The sequence below is a fragment of the Fusarium keratoplasticum genome, chromosome 10 (assembly GCF_025433545.1).
Source record: "Fusarium keratoplasticum isolate Fu6.1 chromosome 10, whole genome shotgun sequence".
Taxonomy (NCBI): Eukaryota; Fungi; Ascomycota; class Sordariomycetes; order Hypocreales; family Nectriaceae; genus Fusarium; species Fusarium keratoplasticum.
This window is the reverse complement of record NC_070538.1, coordinates 2,434,429-2,451,929: the sequence shown is the minus strand read 5'-3', so window position 1 is coordinate 2,451,929 and position 17,501 is coordinate 2,434,429. Positions and strand designations below refer to the sequence as shown.

General features: G+C 51.1%; 6 protein-coding genes across 6 annotated transcripts; 3 read left to right on the top strand and 3 right to left on the bottom strand.

Annotated features, from left to right (window-relative positions):
- Positions 1–127: 127 nt before the first annotated feature.
- Positions 128–699, bottom strand: NCS57_01263500 (DUF4440 domain-containing protein; the record flags this gene model as incomplete). Its single annotated transcript, XM_053062302.1, has 2 exons — positions 128–543; positions 594–699. 2 exons carry the CDS (start codon positions 697–699, stop codon positions 128–130), a joined length of 522 nt encoding a protein of 173 aa, XP_052908830.1.
- Positions 700–992: 293 nt separating this feature from the next.
- NCS57_01263400 (uncharacterized protein) lies at positions 993–2,518 on the bottom strand (the record flags this gene model as incomplete). Its single annotated transcript, XM_053062301.1, has 2 exons — positions 993–2,234; positions 2,282–2,518. The coding sequence occupies 2 exons, from the start codon at positions 2,516–2,518 to the stop codon at positions 993–995; spliced, it is 1,479 nt and encodes a 492-aa protein (XP_052908829.1).
- Positions 2,519–3,354: 836 nt separating this feature from the next.
- NCS57_01263300 (uncharacterized protein) lies at positions 3,355–6,110 on the bottom strand (the record flags this gene model as incomplete). Its single annotated transcript, XM_053062300.1, has 6 exons — positions 3,355–4,324; positions 4,379–4,711; positions 4,765–4,922; positions 4,981–5,422; positions 5,503–5,851; positions 6,017–6,110. 6 exons carry the CDS (start codon positions 6,108–6,110, stop codon positions 3,355–3,357), a joined length of 2,346 nt encoding a protein of 781 aa, XP_052908828.1.
- A 750-nt stretch (positions 6,111–6,860) lies between these two features.
- NCS57_01263200 (uncharacterized protein) lies at positions 6,861–9,450 on the top strand (the record flags this gene model as incomplete). Its single annotated transcript, XM_053062299.1, has 5 exons — positions 6,861–7,059; positions 7,135–7,773; positions 7,827–7,861; positions 7,925–8,026; positions 8,095–9,450. 5 exons carry the CDS (start codon positions 6,861–6,863, stop codon positions 9,448–9,450), a joined length of 2,331 nt encoding a protein of 776 aa, XP_052908827.1.
- Positions 9,451–11,066: 1,616 nt separating this feature from the next.
- NCS57_01263100 (HET domain-containing protein) lies at positions 11,067–14,705 on the top strand (the record flags this gene model as incomplete). Its single annotated transcript, XM_053062298.1, has 4 exons — positions 11,067–11,527; positions 11,582–12,124; positions 12,665–13,056; positions 13,105–14,705. 4 exons carry the CDS (start codon positions 11,067–11,069, stop codon positions 14,703–14,705), a joined length of 2,997 nt encoding a protein of 998 aa, XP_052908826.1.
- A 590-nt stretch (positions 14,706–15,295) lies between these two features.
- On the top strand, positions 15,296–15,988 carry NCS57_01263000 (uncharacterized protein; the record flags this gene model as incomplete). Its single annotated transcript, XM_053062297.1, has 1 exon — positions 15,296–15,988. One exon carries the CDS (start codon positions 15,296–15,298, stop codon positions 15,986–15,988), a length of 693 nt encoding a protein of 230 aa, XP_052908825.1.
- Between the last annotated feature and the right edge of the window lie 1,513 nt (positions 15,989–17,501).

The window sequence follows — 17,501 nt, the reverse complement described above, 5'->3', positions numbered from 1 at the left end:
ATTTTGCAGTATTCGTCTATTTCTAACTTCTATTTAACCACTGTAAGATGCCCTCCTTGATTTCGAGAGGAGAACCTTGACCGTAATTGTTAACAATCCTTTTAAGGTGACTACCCCCATAATCCGCTCAACTCCTCCGAACCCCATTTTGAATCAGCGGCTTCATAGTCGAAAACGCGTACCTGGCAATCTTCCACTCCCCATCCTCCTTCTTCATAATAAACAGCTCCTGATTAGAATGCGGCTCCGACTCCTGCGTAGCCTTCATGGTCTTTGTCCCCGAGGCTGTCGTCCTCGCAAACGCCCACTCTGGTGACATGACGACTATCTCGTCGATGTGGAACGTGGGGTCGAGCTCAATGCTGCTGAAAATACGTGTGTAGGCTTCGTGGAGAGCTTTGGTGCCGGCGCTGGCGGTAAAGTGTGGTGGGAGGATGACGCCGTCTGATGTGTAGAGGTTGACGGCTTGGTCTACGTTGCCGCTCTTGAGGGCTGCGCCGTAGGCGTGTAGAGCAGCGGTGATTTGTCCAATATCAGAAGACACTTGAACAGTCAGTCAATTGTTCTAGTCATACTGCTTCTTCGGTACTTACTATTCGTCGATGGCTGTTGTACTGAGAGTAAATCTATGCTGAGCTGGTAGGTTAAATCTCCTTTGTTGGTGAAGTTTAGCAGGACACTTTCGACAACTAAACGCATAAGAGACCCTTCTTCTTATAGGAAGATAATCTCCTATCACGTATTCCACTTCTGAGTAAGTGGGGTCTCCATTGTTCCACTCCTTCAACTTGTATGAAGGGGATGGTGATAGTCATCTCGAAAGTGGGGGTTTGACCAAGAGTGGGTAGTCTTCCTCGAGATATCCGCATCCAAGGGACGCAGATCTTTGCTCAAGGGACGATAGTAAAATTGCTACAGTTGGAGGAATAGAAGAAGACATTCCTGGACTTTTAGTATGTTTGCCGAAATTCAGAACCTCGTCCACCTCGACTTTACATGTAGGATCGGAAATACTCCAACGCTGAAGTCCAAGTGGGACCAGAAAACTCTCCCGATAGCCACAAGTTACCCTCCAAGTCCCTGCCCATGATGGTAACCATATTCATAGTAACCATACCCGTTCCCAGGGACTGCGAGTGGTAGTACACAGGGTGTCCCGGCTTGGCCCCTGGCCTTTTCTTATGCGAGGGCTTGACGATAGCTGGACTAAAGTCAAACTTGTCTAGGAATCCGGCCTTGCTCCAGTTGGACACCACCATGAGGACAGAGCTGACATCTTTGCCCAGCACGAGCGGGTTTCCTGCGTCCATCATGGATCGGTAGGCATACTTTGTGGTCGCCTTGAGTTGCTCCTCCGTGCACTGTTCATCAAGGGCTGCCCGAGACCTGAGGGCTATCTCTCCAGTCGGCGCAGTGAGTGCTTCGCCCGCCTGGCAGAGGAAGATGGCAGAGGAGGTGATATTCTGCACATAGGCTGTATCATCGCGAAACACGGACTTGACCCGAGTTCGAGGGTCGATCACGAGGAGATTGGCAATGTGACGATAAGAAGCCAGACCACTGGCCACCATCTTGTTGCAGAATGCCATGATGACGTCGTTTTCGGATACAAAGAGATCAGCGTTTCCCTTGAGAGCAATATGATCCTTTGCTTCTTGGACAATGGCGTCGATGACTTTCTTTGGGATACAGATGATGCGTGCGTCGAGACCCTTCCACCAAGTTTCGACCAGATGTCTCAACGCCCACACGGGAATTCTCCAACCTGTGAGCTGAGTGTCTGCGAGGGTGGGCTTGGCGGTAGTCTCATCGTTGTAGAGACCTGCCATAGGATCATCTTTGTATCCAACAAAAGGCGCAACTTCCTCTGGCTTGCCGGCAAGAATGCTCTGCCAGGCCTTGAAAATTGCCTTTAAACCGCCAAGATCGCTAGAGACGTGGTTAAAGTTGATAGAGACCAGAGTGCCATCAGTAAAGGTCACGACATGCAGAGAAAACTGCGGCACGTCCTTCTGAAAGTAGTCCTGGATAGTTCTAGGCGCGCCAGGACCCAAGGCCAAGCTGGCAAAATTGCGAGCGCCTGGAAACGTAGTGGGCTCTGTTGTGGAGGCTGGAAGTTTAGATGCCTCTGGGTGTTCGGCCATGGTGATGTCATGTTGCTCCTTTGTAAAATGGAGAGATGGCCGTTCTGTTGTGAACTCACGAGGGACGTGAACTTCGGTTTTCCCATCCGGCTGCGCATGTCAGAAGAAGCCTCAAAACTGTTCAGCCTTGTGCTTACGCGTAAGCGAAGTCTTCCTCCAAGCTTGCGCCATCCCTCCATCTGAAAGAGCTGAGACAGGCTGTCTCCTAGCATGTCGGCATCGAGGACTTCATCGTAGCGAAAGGTCCATATTAGAGTATAATCACGTAGAGTGGCCGTATCGTCGAACGGGTGCATTGGCAACACCTCATCGTCTGGGAATACAGGTGGTCCCTGAGGAGACCGGCCAAGCAGCCAAGAGAAGAGCGAAGCCATGCTGAGATTTCGGCTCCAGTGCTCAAGATGACCGACCAGCCAGCGATACTCAGAACAAAGTTTGAGTAAGGATCTGTTTGATATTTTGAAAAGAGAGGATTATGAAGAGGCTGGGAGCGGTGACCATCGGAGACGGAAACCACTTGACGCCATGGTTAAGCCCAGGCTTATAATTGGCCTCGGTTGATTGGAGTCCGTCAGCCCAACTGGTCCGTGATAGGAAATGGCTTCGCCAGAAGTGGAGATAAGATTAAGATTTGGTGGCTCACAGGGACTGCGGATATTACGGGTTTTGATAATTGTCCGGGGAAATCAGATGATGACTTTTTTATGGTGTCTTTGCCCATGTTTGGTACGGATATTCAATGTGAGCTTATCAGGTATTGAATTCGAAAGGGCATACTACCTTGACTTCTTCCACGGAGCCTCTCTCCAATTGCGGAGGGAGGAAACCGTAACGATCTTCTGGCTCAGCTAACCCATCAAGGGCCGGGATCCAACTATAATAAAGAACACATTGTCAACACATCATAGCATCATACCCCAATGCTAACACAGTGCTGCTCGTCTGGATGACGGCGGTACAGATCTGGGGCGAGTACGTTGGCCCTTACCCTGACGCCCTCGAACAATCGCCGCAGTCATTAAATCAAGCCTGTTACTTGGTTGAAAGTCTTGCTTGAGTGTGGGTCTTCGCGGCACCTCGCATCTATAAGGAGCTATCAACCAGGTATTCACCAGTTCTCCGAGCAAAAAGAACCATCGTCCACTTGACCGTTCCATGCCACGCCAGTTCCCTAAGCGCCATCCCAATCTGACAAGTCCACCCAAACTGATCACCTATGAGGGGGACTATTCATCACGTCCACCAGGCTGTCAGTCTGCCTGTAATATTGTATCAGCAGCCTCCGGTGGAAATCCCTCACCACCCCCAAGAGACCCTGGTGCCCCTGCAGGTGGCAAGCCTCGAGCTCGCCCTCTGTCTCCTTGGAACACTGACAAGGCCCCCCGCCAAACTTCCTTCGTAGATCCGAGGAGGGGAAACAGATGCTGACGCGGATAAGTCCATCCCGACGCTGCTCGCCGCCTCGCGACGCCGCGAGCCGTAGAAGGTCCCACTTGTCGCCGTCGAACCTCCGGGCGTCTATCAGCTTGCGACTGCTCTCCAGAGCCGTGATGGGGCATTCCGGAGACTGCAGACACTTGCATCGATGCATTTGAGGCTCCGTCCACTTGTCGAGCGTGATGGCCACGATGGAACGCCTGGACTCAGGGCCTTTAGGCCCCGTGAACAGCACCAGAAGCGGGCTGGGAGGAGGTTGACGGATTGTGCCGTAGCCCGTGCCAATGCTACTACCCTCTAGCCTAACGGTGACGTTGTGTTCAGAGCCTAGGCTGCTGTGGCTCATACCAGAGGAGGTTGTGGCGGTAGACCTATACGAAGAAATGCTATAGGAGCGGCTTTGACGTTCCGGTTGGGGAAACCGATCAGGTGTGGTCATGGTTGTCCCCGTGGGGGAATAGGTCGTATTAAGTGAACCATCCATCAGAGGAGAGGTTCGAACGCAAATGATGGGCAGAGTCTGCGATCTCTCTGGCACGGGATAGCGATTCCACTCCCAACCCCTCTCCACAAGTGACGGCGTAGACGACCTATAGCCAGAGCTCCGACCTATCGGGCTGTCGGTTGGTGTAGTCGTCGCCGAGTCATCGGTATCGGTCCACCCTCTCGGTATCCATAGTTGTATAGTTACGTCCTCGGGGGGTTCTTTTCCATGTATGATAAACTTAGCTATTGCATGAGATCTGGGCGAATTAGCTAGGTCTGCAGGTATCCATGTTTTGGAAGAGAAGACTCACTCCATGTAGCCGTCCACAACCTTGAAGCCTGTTACAGCCGCCTGGAATGCCAAAACATCTTGCAAACAGAGGAAAACGTAGCGGTGCTGTGATTTATTCGCTTCGATTATGATCTCCAGTGACCGAGTTGCCGTGCTGCGGCCCATCGGGTCGGCATACAATGGAATGAGGACAGCAGAGCGAAGATCAAAGTCAAGCACCTTTGAATCCTTTCTCGGTGGGAGGGTGTTTGACTCAAAAGTCTCAAGAATTCTGAAGCGGTGATCCGAGTCCAGGTGTCGCAGTAGTTGTACCTCGCGCCGACTTATGTCAGGCGACAGAGTCGCCAAAGACCTGCGACGTCAGGTCAGCATCAGTGCAGAAACGAGATCAAATAGAGAGCATACCCTTGGAACAAACAGGTATCTTCCACCGCCGGGGCTATCGGTGCCGCCGTCGTCCGGGGTTCGTCTTCTGGCCAAAAGGCGAGCATCTCGTCTTTGTACATTGAGGTGCCAGGTACGATTATTTTACTCTGAACCCGGGAGTATTCTTCCGACAACTCCTGTTGAGTGATTAGCATCAATCATTCGAGCATACACGAGAGTGTATAGTAATCTTACTTCCTCAAGACTGCTGATATACCCAGGCCAATGTGAGGTCCTCCGCGGGTTCTGCAGCTCATCAAGCCCCTTCATCCTATTCATTAGTAGCTGGCATTTAGCAAACGGCAAGTAGTTAGGCACTGATGCTCGCCTGGCGAAGCTGTTTGGGTCGAGCTGAGGTTGCAGTGTAGCCCTTCTTAGGTGGATGAGAAAACAGTCAGCCATCTCCGGCAACCTCAGAGACTGACGCCGCTCGAGCATGTGCTCCAACCTGCCCGACAACGAGTCTGATATTTCGACAGAGCAAAGCTCTCCCTCGAGTTCTTGCTCGATTTTGCTTGCGAGGCCGGGATTCTGGTGTCTGAGTAAAGAATTCATGGTCCTCTTGACGTCTTGTACATCCCTGTGCATGGCCCGGAACCTCCGATCCAAGTCTCTGTGGATGTTGGTGACCAAGTCGCTGTAGAAACAGAGTGAGTTAGCAAAAGAACCAGAATTCTCATCATAGGATCGCGAGAGTTGGCAGGTGGGCAGTCTCACATCTGGAAGGGCTTCAGAACATGTTGGATGCGAGAGGTGTGCATCTGGATCCGACTTCTCAGATGTTCGACCTGAGGCATAATGTTGAGGTTCCAATCAATGTTCCTGATAGGACCCGTTGTCTGGGCGTAACGCCGATTGTCCTCGAGGAGCTGATAACATTCGTTCAGAGTGGCATTGTAATCTCCAATGATTTCCAACAGGGAGTCCCGGTCACCACCTAGGCTGTCAGTGTCCCACGCCCCATGATCACGGAGCGACTCCTGAGCTCTGCCGACGGCTTTCTCGAGCTCCGCTAGGCTTTTGTGAAGTGTGCGGACATCGGCGCCAAAGTCGCGATAGTTTTCACCTTCTCGGCGTCAGCTGCTTCAACGATAAGGAAATAGCAAGAAACTGGTGGCCGGCTCGGCCCTCAGGACGCGAGGTTTGAACCCGAGCGCCATTGCCACAGACAGGAACAGGCTCGGCAACAGCTTGGGAGACGGCTGGCAGTAGAGAGAAACTGCGAACTGACCTGCGTTGTGCTCCCTTGCCCATCCATATTCCCAGACGGTCCAGGCAAGCTCAGCAAACTTGATTGCGTCGCCAAGCTGAATAACACCAGCCATGTCGACTCAATAACCACGAGAGGAGCAGGGCAGTCAATCCTGTGGGCGTTTGCATGCGGAATCAACAGCGAGGAGGCGGGGAGAGGTCGAGTACCTGTTAATGTACCAAGAGTTCATAAGAGCCGCAATGGGCCGCGTCAAGGGCGGGGTCAGGGGCGAGGCAAACAGCAGATGCCTCCCTGAGTGAGATACCAGAAGTGGTGGCTGCATGATGGGAACGCAAACCCCTTCAGCTAGGACTTTTGGAATGCTACTGAGAGGGCTGGTCGACGATGTATCTGGTAGACTATCGAAAGCCTCATATGCATGTCTGTTCAGCTGCTCCGGCTGTGCACCCTCGCTCCTACGTGACATGTACTCACCGAAGAGGCAAACTATCCACTCCTTGCAGGCGCAGCAAGCCTCGCAGTGAAAACAAGGCGACCGGTGGCGTTTTCTCGCTTTGCCAAGACTGACATTTTTCAGGCTTGAGAGTCTCAACCGTTCCCTTGCAGGGCAGGACCTCAGACACATCCCCAGCCTGATGCCCAGGCTGACTAGAGCTTTATGGTGCGCGCCTCATTTGGGCTGTTCGGCTCATTGGTAAGTATTTAGTATCGGATGTGTCCCCTCGAGAAAGTGTCCTACATATTTTGGCAGCCTGAATGGTTGTAAAAATCGTCTCCCTGGTCCTGTCGGATTCAGCTTGAATGCTAAAGTCGCGCCTCTCACTCTTCCCACTGGCTGAAATCTTCCCCAATTTGACCGACCATGGATGCCACACAGCCTGCCGAGCATAGCGGCAGCTCCCGTCAGCCTCAAAACGAGGTCAATCCTAATGACGGAAGTCTCGTACGGCGGTTGATCGATATGCCAATCAACAAAAACCACTTCGTCACTCAGGCTCCAACGGAGCCCTTTCGTCTTACCTATATCGACGTCATGTGCCTAGTGATAAACCGAATGATAGGTATGTTACCATGTGGTTTCTGGCGGATATCAAAGTGCCTTTCAAGGGCAATGCTAAGCAGAGGCTGCTGAGCAGGGACCGGAATCTTCGATAGCCCCAATAAGGTGATGCTGGGTGTCCGCAGCCCGGGCATCGCAATTCTCTTCTGGCTCTGCGGCTGCGTCTATGCTCTCACCGGAACTCACGTTTACGTCGAGTATGGGCTGAACGTACCGCGATATGTAATCGACGGTGTCGAGCAGTCGGTCCCGCGATCGGGAGGCGACCTCCATTATCTCCAATACGTTTTCCCCTGGCCGCGGTACAAGAAGGGCATAGTGATGCTCAGCGGTGTCCTGTATGGCATCAGCTTCATTTGCATTGGAAACATGGCCGGCAATTGCATCAATTGCGCGCTGCGTCTCGTGGAGGCTGCGAATCCGCAAACGGACGTTGGTGAGCTCGGCGAAGGCAAGATTCGCGGCATCGCCATCGTCATTGCGATATTTCCATGCTTGATCCACGCCTTCTCTCGTCGTGGTGGCATCCTGCTGAACAATCTCCTTGCCTTCATCAAGGTCTTGATGCTGGTTTTCATGATCATTGCCACTTGGGCGGTTGCTGGTGGGCCGTCCGGGGCGAGAGAGATCCCAGACCGGAGGACAAGCAATTCAACTAGTCCACCAAACTCCTCAAGCGAAGGTAAGGCGTATGCACAGGCCTTCCTATCTATCAGTAAGTAGTAGAGTTGTCTCCCCGCAAGGAACACCCCCAACTTATCGAACCAGTCTTTGCCTTTTCAGGGTTCGACCAGCCAAATTATGTGAGTAGATTACAACTTGTGTTCGCCTCGACAGATTCCAGAAAAGACTAACTCTGGTCAAAGGTTCTGGGAGAGATCAAGCGCCCGCGGAAGACTTATCCTCGATCCATGTGGTGGGGTGTCGGCCTGGTGTCGGCATTGTATATGGCCGTCAACATCTGCTATGTAAGACCTCTGAACTAGCTGTCTCCGAATTCTCCATAGCATCCTCGACTAACTCATGTCCATCACAGATGATAATCGTCCCGACAGATGTCCAGGAGAGTGAAAACGTGGCACAGGCGTTTTTTTACAACATCTTCGACGCTGATCCTGAACACCCGAAGGGCTACAAAATCAAGCGCGCTATTAACGCATTCCTAGCCATCTCATCATTCGGCAATATTGTCGTCATGACATACACGGCGGCACGAATGAAGCAAGAGATTGCCAAGCAGGGTTTCCTCCCTTTTACGAGCTTTTTCGCGAGTAACAGAGACGTCAGTCTTGGCAAGTTCCTCATGTGGCTCGAAGGAGGAGAGCGCAAATGGAAGAACCAGCCCACCGAGAACGGGCACCAGGGCGTCCTTGAGCCGCAGGGGTATGATGCACAGAAGGTCGCTGGTAATCGGAAACCACGCGGCCGCTTCTTCAAGTTTCTCAACCCTTCCAACCACCGGGAGAAGACGCCTGTCGGCGCCCTCGTCCTCCACTTTGCCAGCTGCATCGTCCTCATCCTGGCCACGTACAACACCTCAGCAAGCAACGCCTACTCCATTCTTTCTGGACTTATTGCTTATTTGACATCGGCATGGTTCGGCTTCTTCCTTGCCCTCGGCATCCTGATTCTGCATTTCCGCGGTCCCCCGACAACGCAACCAGCCCTGACACCTCGATACCATCAAGTCCCGAATCAGGGGCCCGTACAAAGGAGCTGGGCCCAGATGACTCGGGGGTCGGTGAATCCGAAGTTGAGTATCTCTTGCGGTTGCCTCTATCTCGTTGGGAATCTCTACCCAATCATCACGGGCTGGGTCCCGCCGTCAAAGGTTATCACCCTGGGATCCCCCGCCTGGTGGACGGTGCCGCTCATTTCGTGGTGCGTATTGGCATTTTCGACCATTTGGTTTCTGGGCTTCATAGGCGTGGCCAAATATAAGTGCCGGACCGGCAGCAGCGAGTTCGTCTACTTGTGTGAGCCCGACTTCGGTCCGGCTGAGAACTCTGAATATGGGCCAAGGTCTGGTAGCGGCAGTGACCTGCCCGCTGGTGAGGCTGCTGCCAGGAGCCGTCACGGAGGGCTTATTCTTTCTCACGAAACCATCTACACAGGGTGGGAAGGCACTGAGATGGAGCAACTGTTCCACCACGGGGTCGAGATGACAGATGGCGTCGTACCCCCAGCCCAGCCGGTGCCGGTGCACGGGAGTGGAATACGGCGGCCAGTTGATCCGTCACTCGATTTGTATGCGGACACGGATTTTCCGGAATTCTCACAGAACGGGGCTCCAGTTCAGGAGCCAGAACTGGTGTCTAATCCGCTGTCTGCCCCGGTGCAGAATGGGTCGGAACAGGGTCTAACACAGGCCTCTAGGAACACCTCAGGCTAAAAGGAATCGACATGACTCTTTATGACAACTGCCTACTGACACACTATGATCAGTAGACCCTTAGACCCCATAGAAGAGATGCATGAATCCTGAGCTGATACGTCACGCCCAGGCGAGGAAGACTTCGGGGAAGCTACTGTAGAAGCAAATTAAGGACACAGAGATAAAGACTTAGTTACTCAGCTAGTCAAGGTTGACGTGATGTACAACGCTACCAGAATTAATATCACAATGCCGGGCAAGCTGGGTGCCTATTATTGGGGCGCAGTGCAGCTAACTCAGCCACAATATTGATTTCTGCGACACTCCCTTGAACTCACAAGTCAGCTGAACCAAGACCTTCCAAACTACCCGAACGGCCAAAGATTGACGGTTAATCATACCGATTGCCTCTCATGGAACCGTTTGATTACATCCAAGACGTCTCCCATCCAGAGAGCCGGCGCTTAGCCATCTCTATCGCCTACGAAGCCAGCCAAGAGGCATTTCAGCTCCTCGTGCAGGCACTATCTGAATCTGTCTCCATGGCGGCATCTACCCTTTTCTTTTTCATCGTGGCAGCGGCCCCTTGGCTCGTCATCGGGTACCTGATTATTGCGATAAATCCAAACTTTATTGAAGAACACTGGTTTCTTTCATTCTTTGTTTGTTTCTTCGTGGTATATCTCGCCAAGTTCCTCGTTTCATATGCTCTTGATCTGTTTAATCAAATTGCAGAGAGGATTTGGGGACGCGCCTATATCCGAAGAATTCCAAGATGGTTGATAACGGGGCATCTAAGGCGGACTACGCGCGATCTGACATGGTCCATGTCTCAGATCAAAGGGGCCTTGAACGTCATGAAACGCCTGTTGAAATACTTCAGGCGGACTGAAACCAAGCCAATCTGTGAGCTCTGCCACAATCTCAACTCTTACCATGGTGAAATCTCGATAAGCTACACCAAGGTCCTTCAGAACCGAGGCAATTGTACAACGTGCGCCATCATATCAGCAGGCGTCAGACGCTTCTTTCCGCCCAAGGATATCACTTCCGATTTATTCCTCCCGTGGAGGCGATATCGGCGTGGTGACGAGATTACTCTCACATGGGATCGCTATGATAAAACGATTCAGGTTGAGACGGGCGATGTTCATACCCACTGGCCAAGTCTCAGCTTTTACTGCTTTGGCAAGGGGCCTGACATTCCAATGCTATCGTCACCGAAAGCTTACGTCGACGACACTAGATCCGAAGCCAGTTTGCACTGGATGCAATCTTGGATCATGAAGTGTACTACAGAGCACGAGCACTGCAACAAGAGTGAACCACAACCCCTCCCCGACCGTGTTCTTGACTTGGGCGTTTCCGGGGACTCAACAGTTCGACTTATGGACACGCAGAATCAGCCGGGATACTACGCTTGTTTGAGCCATAGATGGAGCTCTGACCAACCCCTGCGGACACTCGAGGAAAATATAGAGTCGTTCAAATCCGGGATCCCGATGGAGGCGCTTCCAAAGACGTTTCGAGAGGCCGTTTCTGTTTGTAGACGCCTCTCGCTACGATATCTCTGGATAGACTCTCTTTGCATCACACAAGACTCGCCCGAAGAAAAACAACGTCAATTTCCCAAGATGGCCTCGATCTATGAGAATTCGCTGCTTACTATCGCCGCCACAAAGGCTTCTGGCCACCAAGAAGGTCTGCACGCTGAAGAAGACGAAGAGACAGTCTATCTGGAGTGTATACCAGCGTCTGAACTTGGCCATGGACTCATCGATGACATATGGGTGCGCCTCGCCTACCCAAACAGCCGGGAAGCCATAAATCACTGGCATGAGAGCACCAATGCAAAAGACAACGAGCAAGAGTGGCCTCTTCTCACTCGAGCATGGGTGTTTCAAGAACGTCTTCTATCGCCTAGAATGCTTCATTTTGCCAAGAGAGAACTGGTTTGGGAGTGCCGAACATGCGTTTCCTGCGACTGCGGCAAGGACCATGACAAACCAAGCGATGATCTCGAGTTCCGCAGACTCGTCAGTAGTCAGTCGATCAAGACCAGCGATGTCACACCGATGCAGTTAAGATACCTTTGGTACGCTATTGCACAAAGATACTCACATGTAATGGGAAACCTGACACACGAAAGCGACGTCTTTCCTGCTCTTTCCGGTCTCGCAAGTCGAATATCAGGGCTGCTCAACGATGACTACATGGCCGGGCTCTGGCGCAGCAATCTGGTCGAGGGCCTTCTCTGGACCCGCGATACCAAGTACGGGTGCAGGAAAGACGGCAAACCAAAAGAATGGCGCGCTCCAAGCTGGTCGTGGGCATCTATCGTGGGCGAGATAGTCTACCAGCACAAGGGCCGATCCTACTTTGGATCTGAGCTCCAGGAGATATACACAAACGCCGTCAACGTTTACTGCTACCCAACAGGCCTGGACAGGACAGGAGAAATGTCCTCGGCTATGTTGACACTTTCTGGCTGGACATCCCCTGCTACACTACGAATACGCCGTACAGAACGACGATCCATGCGATCAGATGAACCAATAGTCGAGGTCTCCCACACTCTTGTCCGGTACCATAGTGGCGAAGGAACAAGATTTATCCCTGACCACCCTGAAGACATGATTGACGGAGCTGTGGTTCTCTGTATGAGACTTGCCAAGATTGGGGGCCGCGACTGGTACATGGTTCTCGGAAAAGAGTCGTCGACATCGACGGATTACAAGAGGCTGGGGTTGTTAGAAGGGGAAAATGTGACCTGGTCCTGGCTTTCTCCAGCAAGTTGGCGCCGGCGAGCTGAGGAACGATTTTACGAGGAGAGGAAAGTGGCTTATGTTGTATAGAAGCCTCAGGGTCTCGTTCCATAATGCTTCAGTACTCTAGATACAAATCCGTGATAGTAGACTCGAGTCCGAGTTTTAGCGATGCGTTCACACTATGTTTACCCATTGATGTCCCTTCAAGCAATCTCAGCTGAGAGACTCCACCACCAAGTCCCAATGAGCCCTCGGCTGCTTCTTCAATTCGCTATCTTAGGTCAGCATGCAATGCCAGCAGACAGTCCCCGCCGAGGAGATCTACCATTGGCTGAGGTTTCACTAGCTGTGCTCCATAAAGGACTCGGCGGCTAATAAGACAGGATAAAGCCCACCCCATGTGTGGCTGAATAGGCAGACGCACTCGAGCATCTCTCCAAACGTCCAAACCAAGAGTCAAACAGTATGAACTGTCCACCCCCAGTAACAGTCTGCCAACTTTGCAAGGAGCTGCTTATTCCAGAGACCAACCCCCATTACGACCAGACTTCCTCAGGCAAGAGGGAGTCCTACCGGGATCGATGGACCCTGAAACACTCGGCTGATCAGGGATGCTTCCTTTGCAGCCGAATTCGTGAGCGCTTGGACCCATTCGGCGAAGAGACAGCCCCAAACGACCAAGACCCTCCACTGTCTCCGGACAAGCTCGGCCGTAAATGGCCTGGAGGGACTATGCTGCTTCATTATCCCGAAGGGCATCACTGTGAGGCCATAGAGATCATTATTGATCCTTCGATGCTTCAGTCATCTCCTGAACGGAGAAATGGCATCTTCTTCATACTTAACCCTCTGGAAGGTACCAATCACACATCTATTTCCACGATTTGCTGTCTAACTTTGATAGAATCATCCATGACGGATACCGTCAAACGGCTCCCAGAAAGCACAAAGTCCCCCGCGACATTGTCCACGGCCAAGGAATGGATCTCCAATTGCGTCAGAAACCACCTAAAGTGCAAAGACGTCAACCCTGAAAGGGATTGGTACCCTACTAGGCTCCTAGACTGCGGATCCCAGGCAGATACAGACCGACGGTGCACCTTGGTAGAAACAGGAACCAATGTCGTCACCGGGGGTTATATGACTCTAAGCCATTGCTGGGGTCTTGTCAACTGCATGAAGCTGACAACGGACAACTATGACGAGATGGTCAGGGGAGTACCCTCGTCCCAGCTGCCTCAGTTATACCAAGACGCACTCTACGTGACTCGCAGCCTGGGCGTACGATACCTCTGGACCGATTCCCTATGCATCATACAGGAAGGTGACAATCTCGCTGACTGGAATCACGAGGTGACCCTCATGAGCAAAGTCTACTCCAGGTCGCTATGCAATATCTCTGCGAGCGACGCCCCAGACGCCACCCACTCTTTGTTCAACACTCGAGATACGGACACATGCTTTCCCGAAACGATAGAATGCGCCTTGAAAGGAATCACCTCTCGTTATTTGATATCCGAGGATCGATATTGGGACACCGAAGTTACACGATCGTTGGTAAACACACGAGCCTGGGTTCTCCAAGAACGTCTTTTAGCCCCTCGCGTCTTGCATTTCGGCAAACGCCACTTGGTATGGGAATGCAAGGAGAAATTCGCTTCAGATGCCTACCCCGAGGGCTTACCTCGCGCTGGCACGTCCTCTGACTTGCGTCTTAAGGGGATGTTTCCACGTCCAGGTTTATCAAGCCGAGAGTACAGGCATATCTGGCAGATAATTGTCCATCTATACGCGAACTGCAAGCTCACCTTCCCCGGCGATAGACTAGTCGCCCTCTCTGCTCTGGCAAGGACCATGGGAGGTTTTATGCAACAAAAGTACGTCGCTGGCATGTGGCGTGATAACTTGGAGCTTGAGATGCTTTGGTATGTTGACTGCTTCTTTGGAGCTTCAACACCAACCACTTATAGAGCTCCTTCTTGGTCATGGGTGGCATCAGTAGGGCACCTGTTTCCGGCTGACACTGGGACGGATGGTCGGTCACTCATCAAGGTGGAAGAGGTACATCTGGACTATGTCACCGACGACACATGGGGTATGCTGCGAGGCGGATGGCTTCATCTACGCGGTCATTTAAACAAGTTGTCACTAATTGACCCAGAGGACTGGAAGATGGCGGTGAATGGTGTCCAAGTCGAAGTTTCAACGGAGAAGGACATGCAACCAAATATCTACCTCGACACTCCAAACAACGAGAGGGATAAGGACTCCAAGCCAAATTTGTACTGCATGCTGGCACGAAGGGGTGAGAGCAGGCACGAAAATGTCGTCTTTATCTTGTTATTGGAGTTGGTCGATGGTGAGACTGCAACATTCAAGCGCATTGGGCTTGCTCGTGGCGAGGTCAAGGACGCGCAGGCAACGTTTATAAGCCCCAGTGAGGGAGAAGATGAGTTTCCTTGTCTGGAGTATGTATATGGGCAGCATTTAATACGCATCATCTAGGTGCATAAGCTTCTACTAGCACTGCCTCGATCTGTGCGCAGCGTGGTCATTTCAATAGTGTAATCGTAGCCACTCGGCCCTCTCTCCTCGCTTCTCAGATTCACACTGTTAATTTCTGTTGTTATCTATCAGATTAGGTTAAGTATGGCACTGCCTCAAACCTCAACATTCCCCGAGTGTCCCCGTGTCCAGATGGTTGGGTTCAGTCCACTCCCCCATATCCTGCTGCTGTTCTGGATGAAAAGATTCTCTCATCCATTTTTGATGCCAATCATTGGCACTTTTCTCGCGGGAAACGAAAGGGTATAGGTTTTAGAAATAGGTATTCTAATGAAGGTCACCAGTGACAATAAGTGACAGAGATGTCGAGAGGCCACGCAGCTTCAAACTCTCATGGCCGTGTGACTACACATCAAGAGTCTATCCTGTTGATCTCCATTAGGCAACAATAAACAGCAAACGGATTATTAAGAACCGCTACTAAATATGAGGCTCTCCCTCGTTCATCCGCAGTGATATTTCTGGCCATTCCCCCATCACTAGGAACCCTTCACATCATTTCCAGGCTCACACTAATAATCACGACCACAATGAACACAACAACAAACACATCAACTCTTCTAGAGGACCCCCAGGGGCTCCAAGGTGAACCATTCGGTGAAAGCTTGACCACGAATACTTTCTGGATACTTCTATTCCTCATCTTCTTCAACCTCGTCTGGACACTCTGGCAGTTGGATGACCGTGCCTTCTGCAAGTCGGTCGACTATCAAACACACATCAATGACCCATCAAACGATAATACCCTTGAGCCGACACATTTGGACTTTATTTCGCGAAACATCACATCGTGGAATGTTCAGTGCCTCGCCGTCACCTATTCCAGTTTCCTTCTCCTAGCGCAGCTCGCCGAAGGCTACTGGATCTGTCAAATATGTGCTGAGCTTACCCCTATAAAGTTCGCCGAGTGGACTGAGGCGACCTCTCACTTCAATCCCGCTGTCCTGCGCTACATCTTCAATATCCCTGCGATCGCCTTCTTGTTAATTCTGTGGCTTGGAACCCTGGGCATCGGCGCTGTCATGCTTGATGTCCAATGGAGATACACCAAGGGGCTTCTCACGCTCAAGATTAAGGACCAAGACAAGGGGCATTGTCAAGGCCGCCACTGCGCAGCAGAAGCCGGACATGGTAGGAAAGGTAGCGAGGTTGATCTAGAATCTGGTTTATTTATGGCGGATAAGGACGTCCCGGAGAATCTTTTCGGAACGACATATCGATGAATTTGCGCCAGTTGTTTGGCCTTGTCAAGTTCCCATGCGAGGTAATTGGCAGAAATGACATTGGGGTTTAAGAAAAAGAACCAACGAATTGGCATGTGCTAAATGGCCAGGATAGAATACAAGGACACAGTAACGAAAATTGAGTTAGAGGGCGGACTACAGGCAGTTTATGACAAGTTTGTTGCAACTCACTGGCTCTCACTGTGAAGACTCGAAGTGGCATGAGTTTTGTACAAATGTTTGGACCAGACATGATTTTATTGTGCTACGAATTATAATGCCATGCAAGTCCTGGTTGTCTTTCGCTAGAGGACGGGCACTGGGCAAAGGATAGCAGGTTGAACGACCGCACGTACGAAATGATGTGGAGCTTCATCCATTTTCAGATCTTTGATCATAAAGCCGCTTGTTAGCTCCAACCGCAGTCTTAATAACATCCTTACGGTGTCTTACGATTTGGCGATTGGGTTTTGATGCCATCATGTATTGATGGCTGTGTCTTTTGCTTTTGTGGCTGAGGCCTCCATTGGAGACGTCATTGATGATAGCAATCGGATCACGTAACACGTTGAGGTGCCATGCATTTTCAAACTCACATGGCTCAATCTCAACAGTTAACTAGGAAGTTTATACTCGCCAGGCAGCAATGAACAGATATGTATAAGTATAGGACTCCCATCCGTCCATCCCTCAGGCTGGTTCTAGCCTTTTCTCAACTACTTTCACATCATATCCAAACTCACGTACGCTCTTGACGTCCAAGATGAACGACACAGCTTCGGAAGCTCCTCAGGTAGTCTAAGACCCACGGACTGAATACCTGCACTGGCCTATTTTCTGGATTTTCTTGTTCTTTATTCTCGCCAACCTCGTCTTTCAGCTCTGCGTCTGATGACCTCTTCTAGACTTGACGGCGATGATCACCGCAATACCGTGTTTTCCAGCATTGGGTTTCGATGCTGCTGTGTGTCTCTCAGCGTGTTCTTTGATCTCGTGTACGACTAAGACGTCATTGAAAAAGAAAGAAAAAAATGATTATGAGAAGGGAGACGGATGCTTATCTGGGAAGTTTAGCCAGCCCCTGGCTGTCTCACAAGCTAGTGAATCCATAGGAAGTAGATTCTATAATAATCTTATTCTTCGACTTGATCAGTGCGATCTAGTAGATTGCGAGTTGGCTGGAAAGACTAGTAAAAGTTACAACAGCTGCCGGAAGTCATCCACACGGCGTTCATTGTAACTTGGTGGCTTCGGCTTGGGGTGCTTGAAGACGAAGAAGAGGCCTTGACAGTAAAAGTAGAGGATGAACTAGACGTGCAAGTAGGCATAAAACAGAAAATAAAAGATGATTTTAGGTACTCTCGAACATGGAGAGTCAAAAATGGAGTGGTTTTTAGGTCTGCGGATAGAAGAGAATTTATAGGTTTTTTGGAGCGGAATTAAGGAAGAGATAACCACTCCACCAGGGAGCACTCGTGTGTGCTTTTAGGGTGGGAGTGAAAGGGTTAACCTT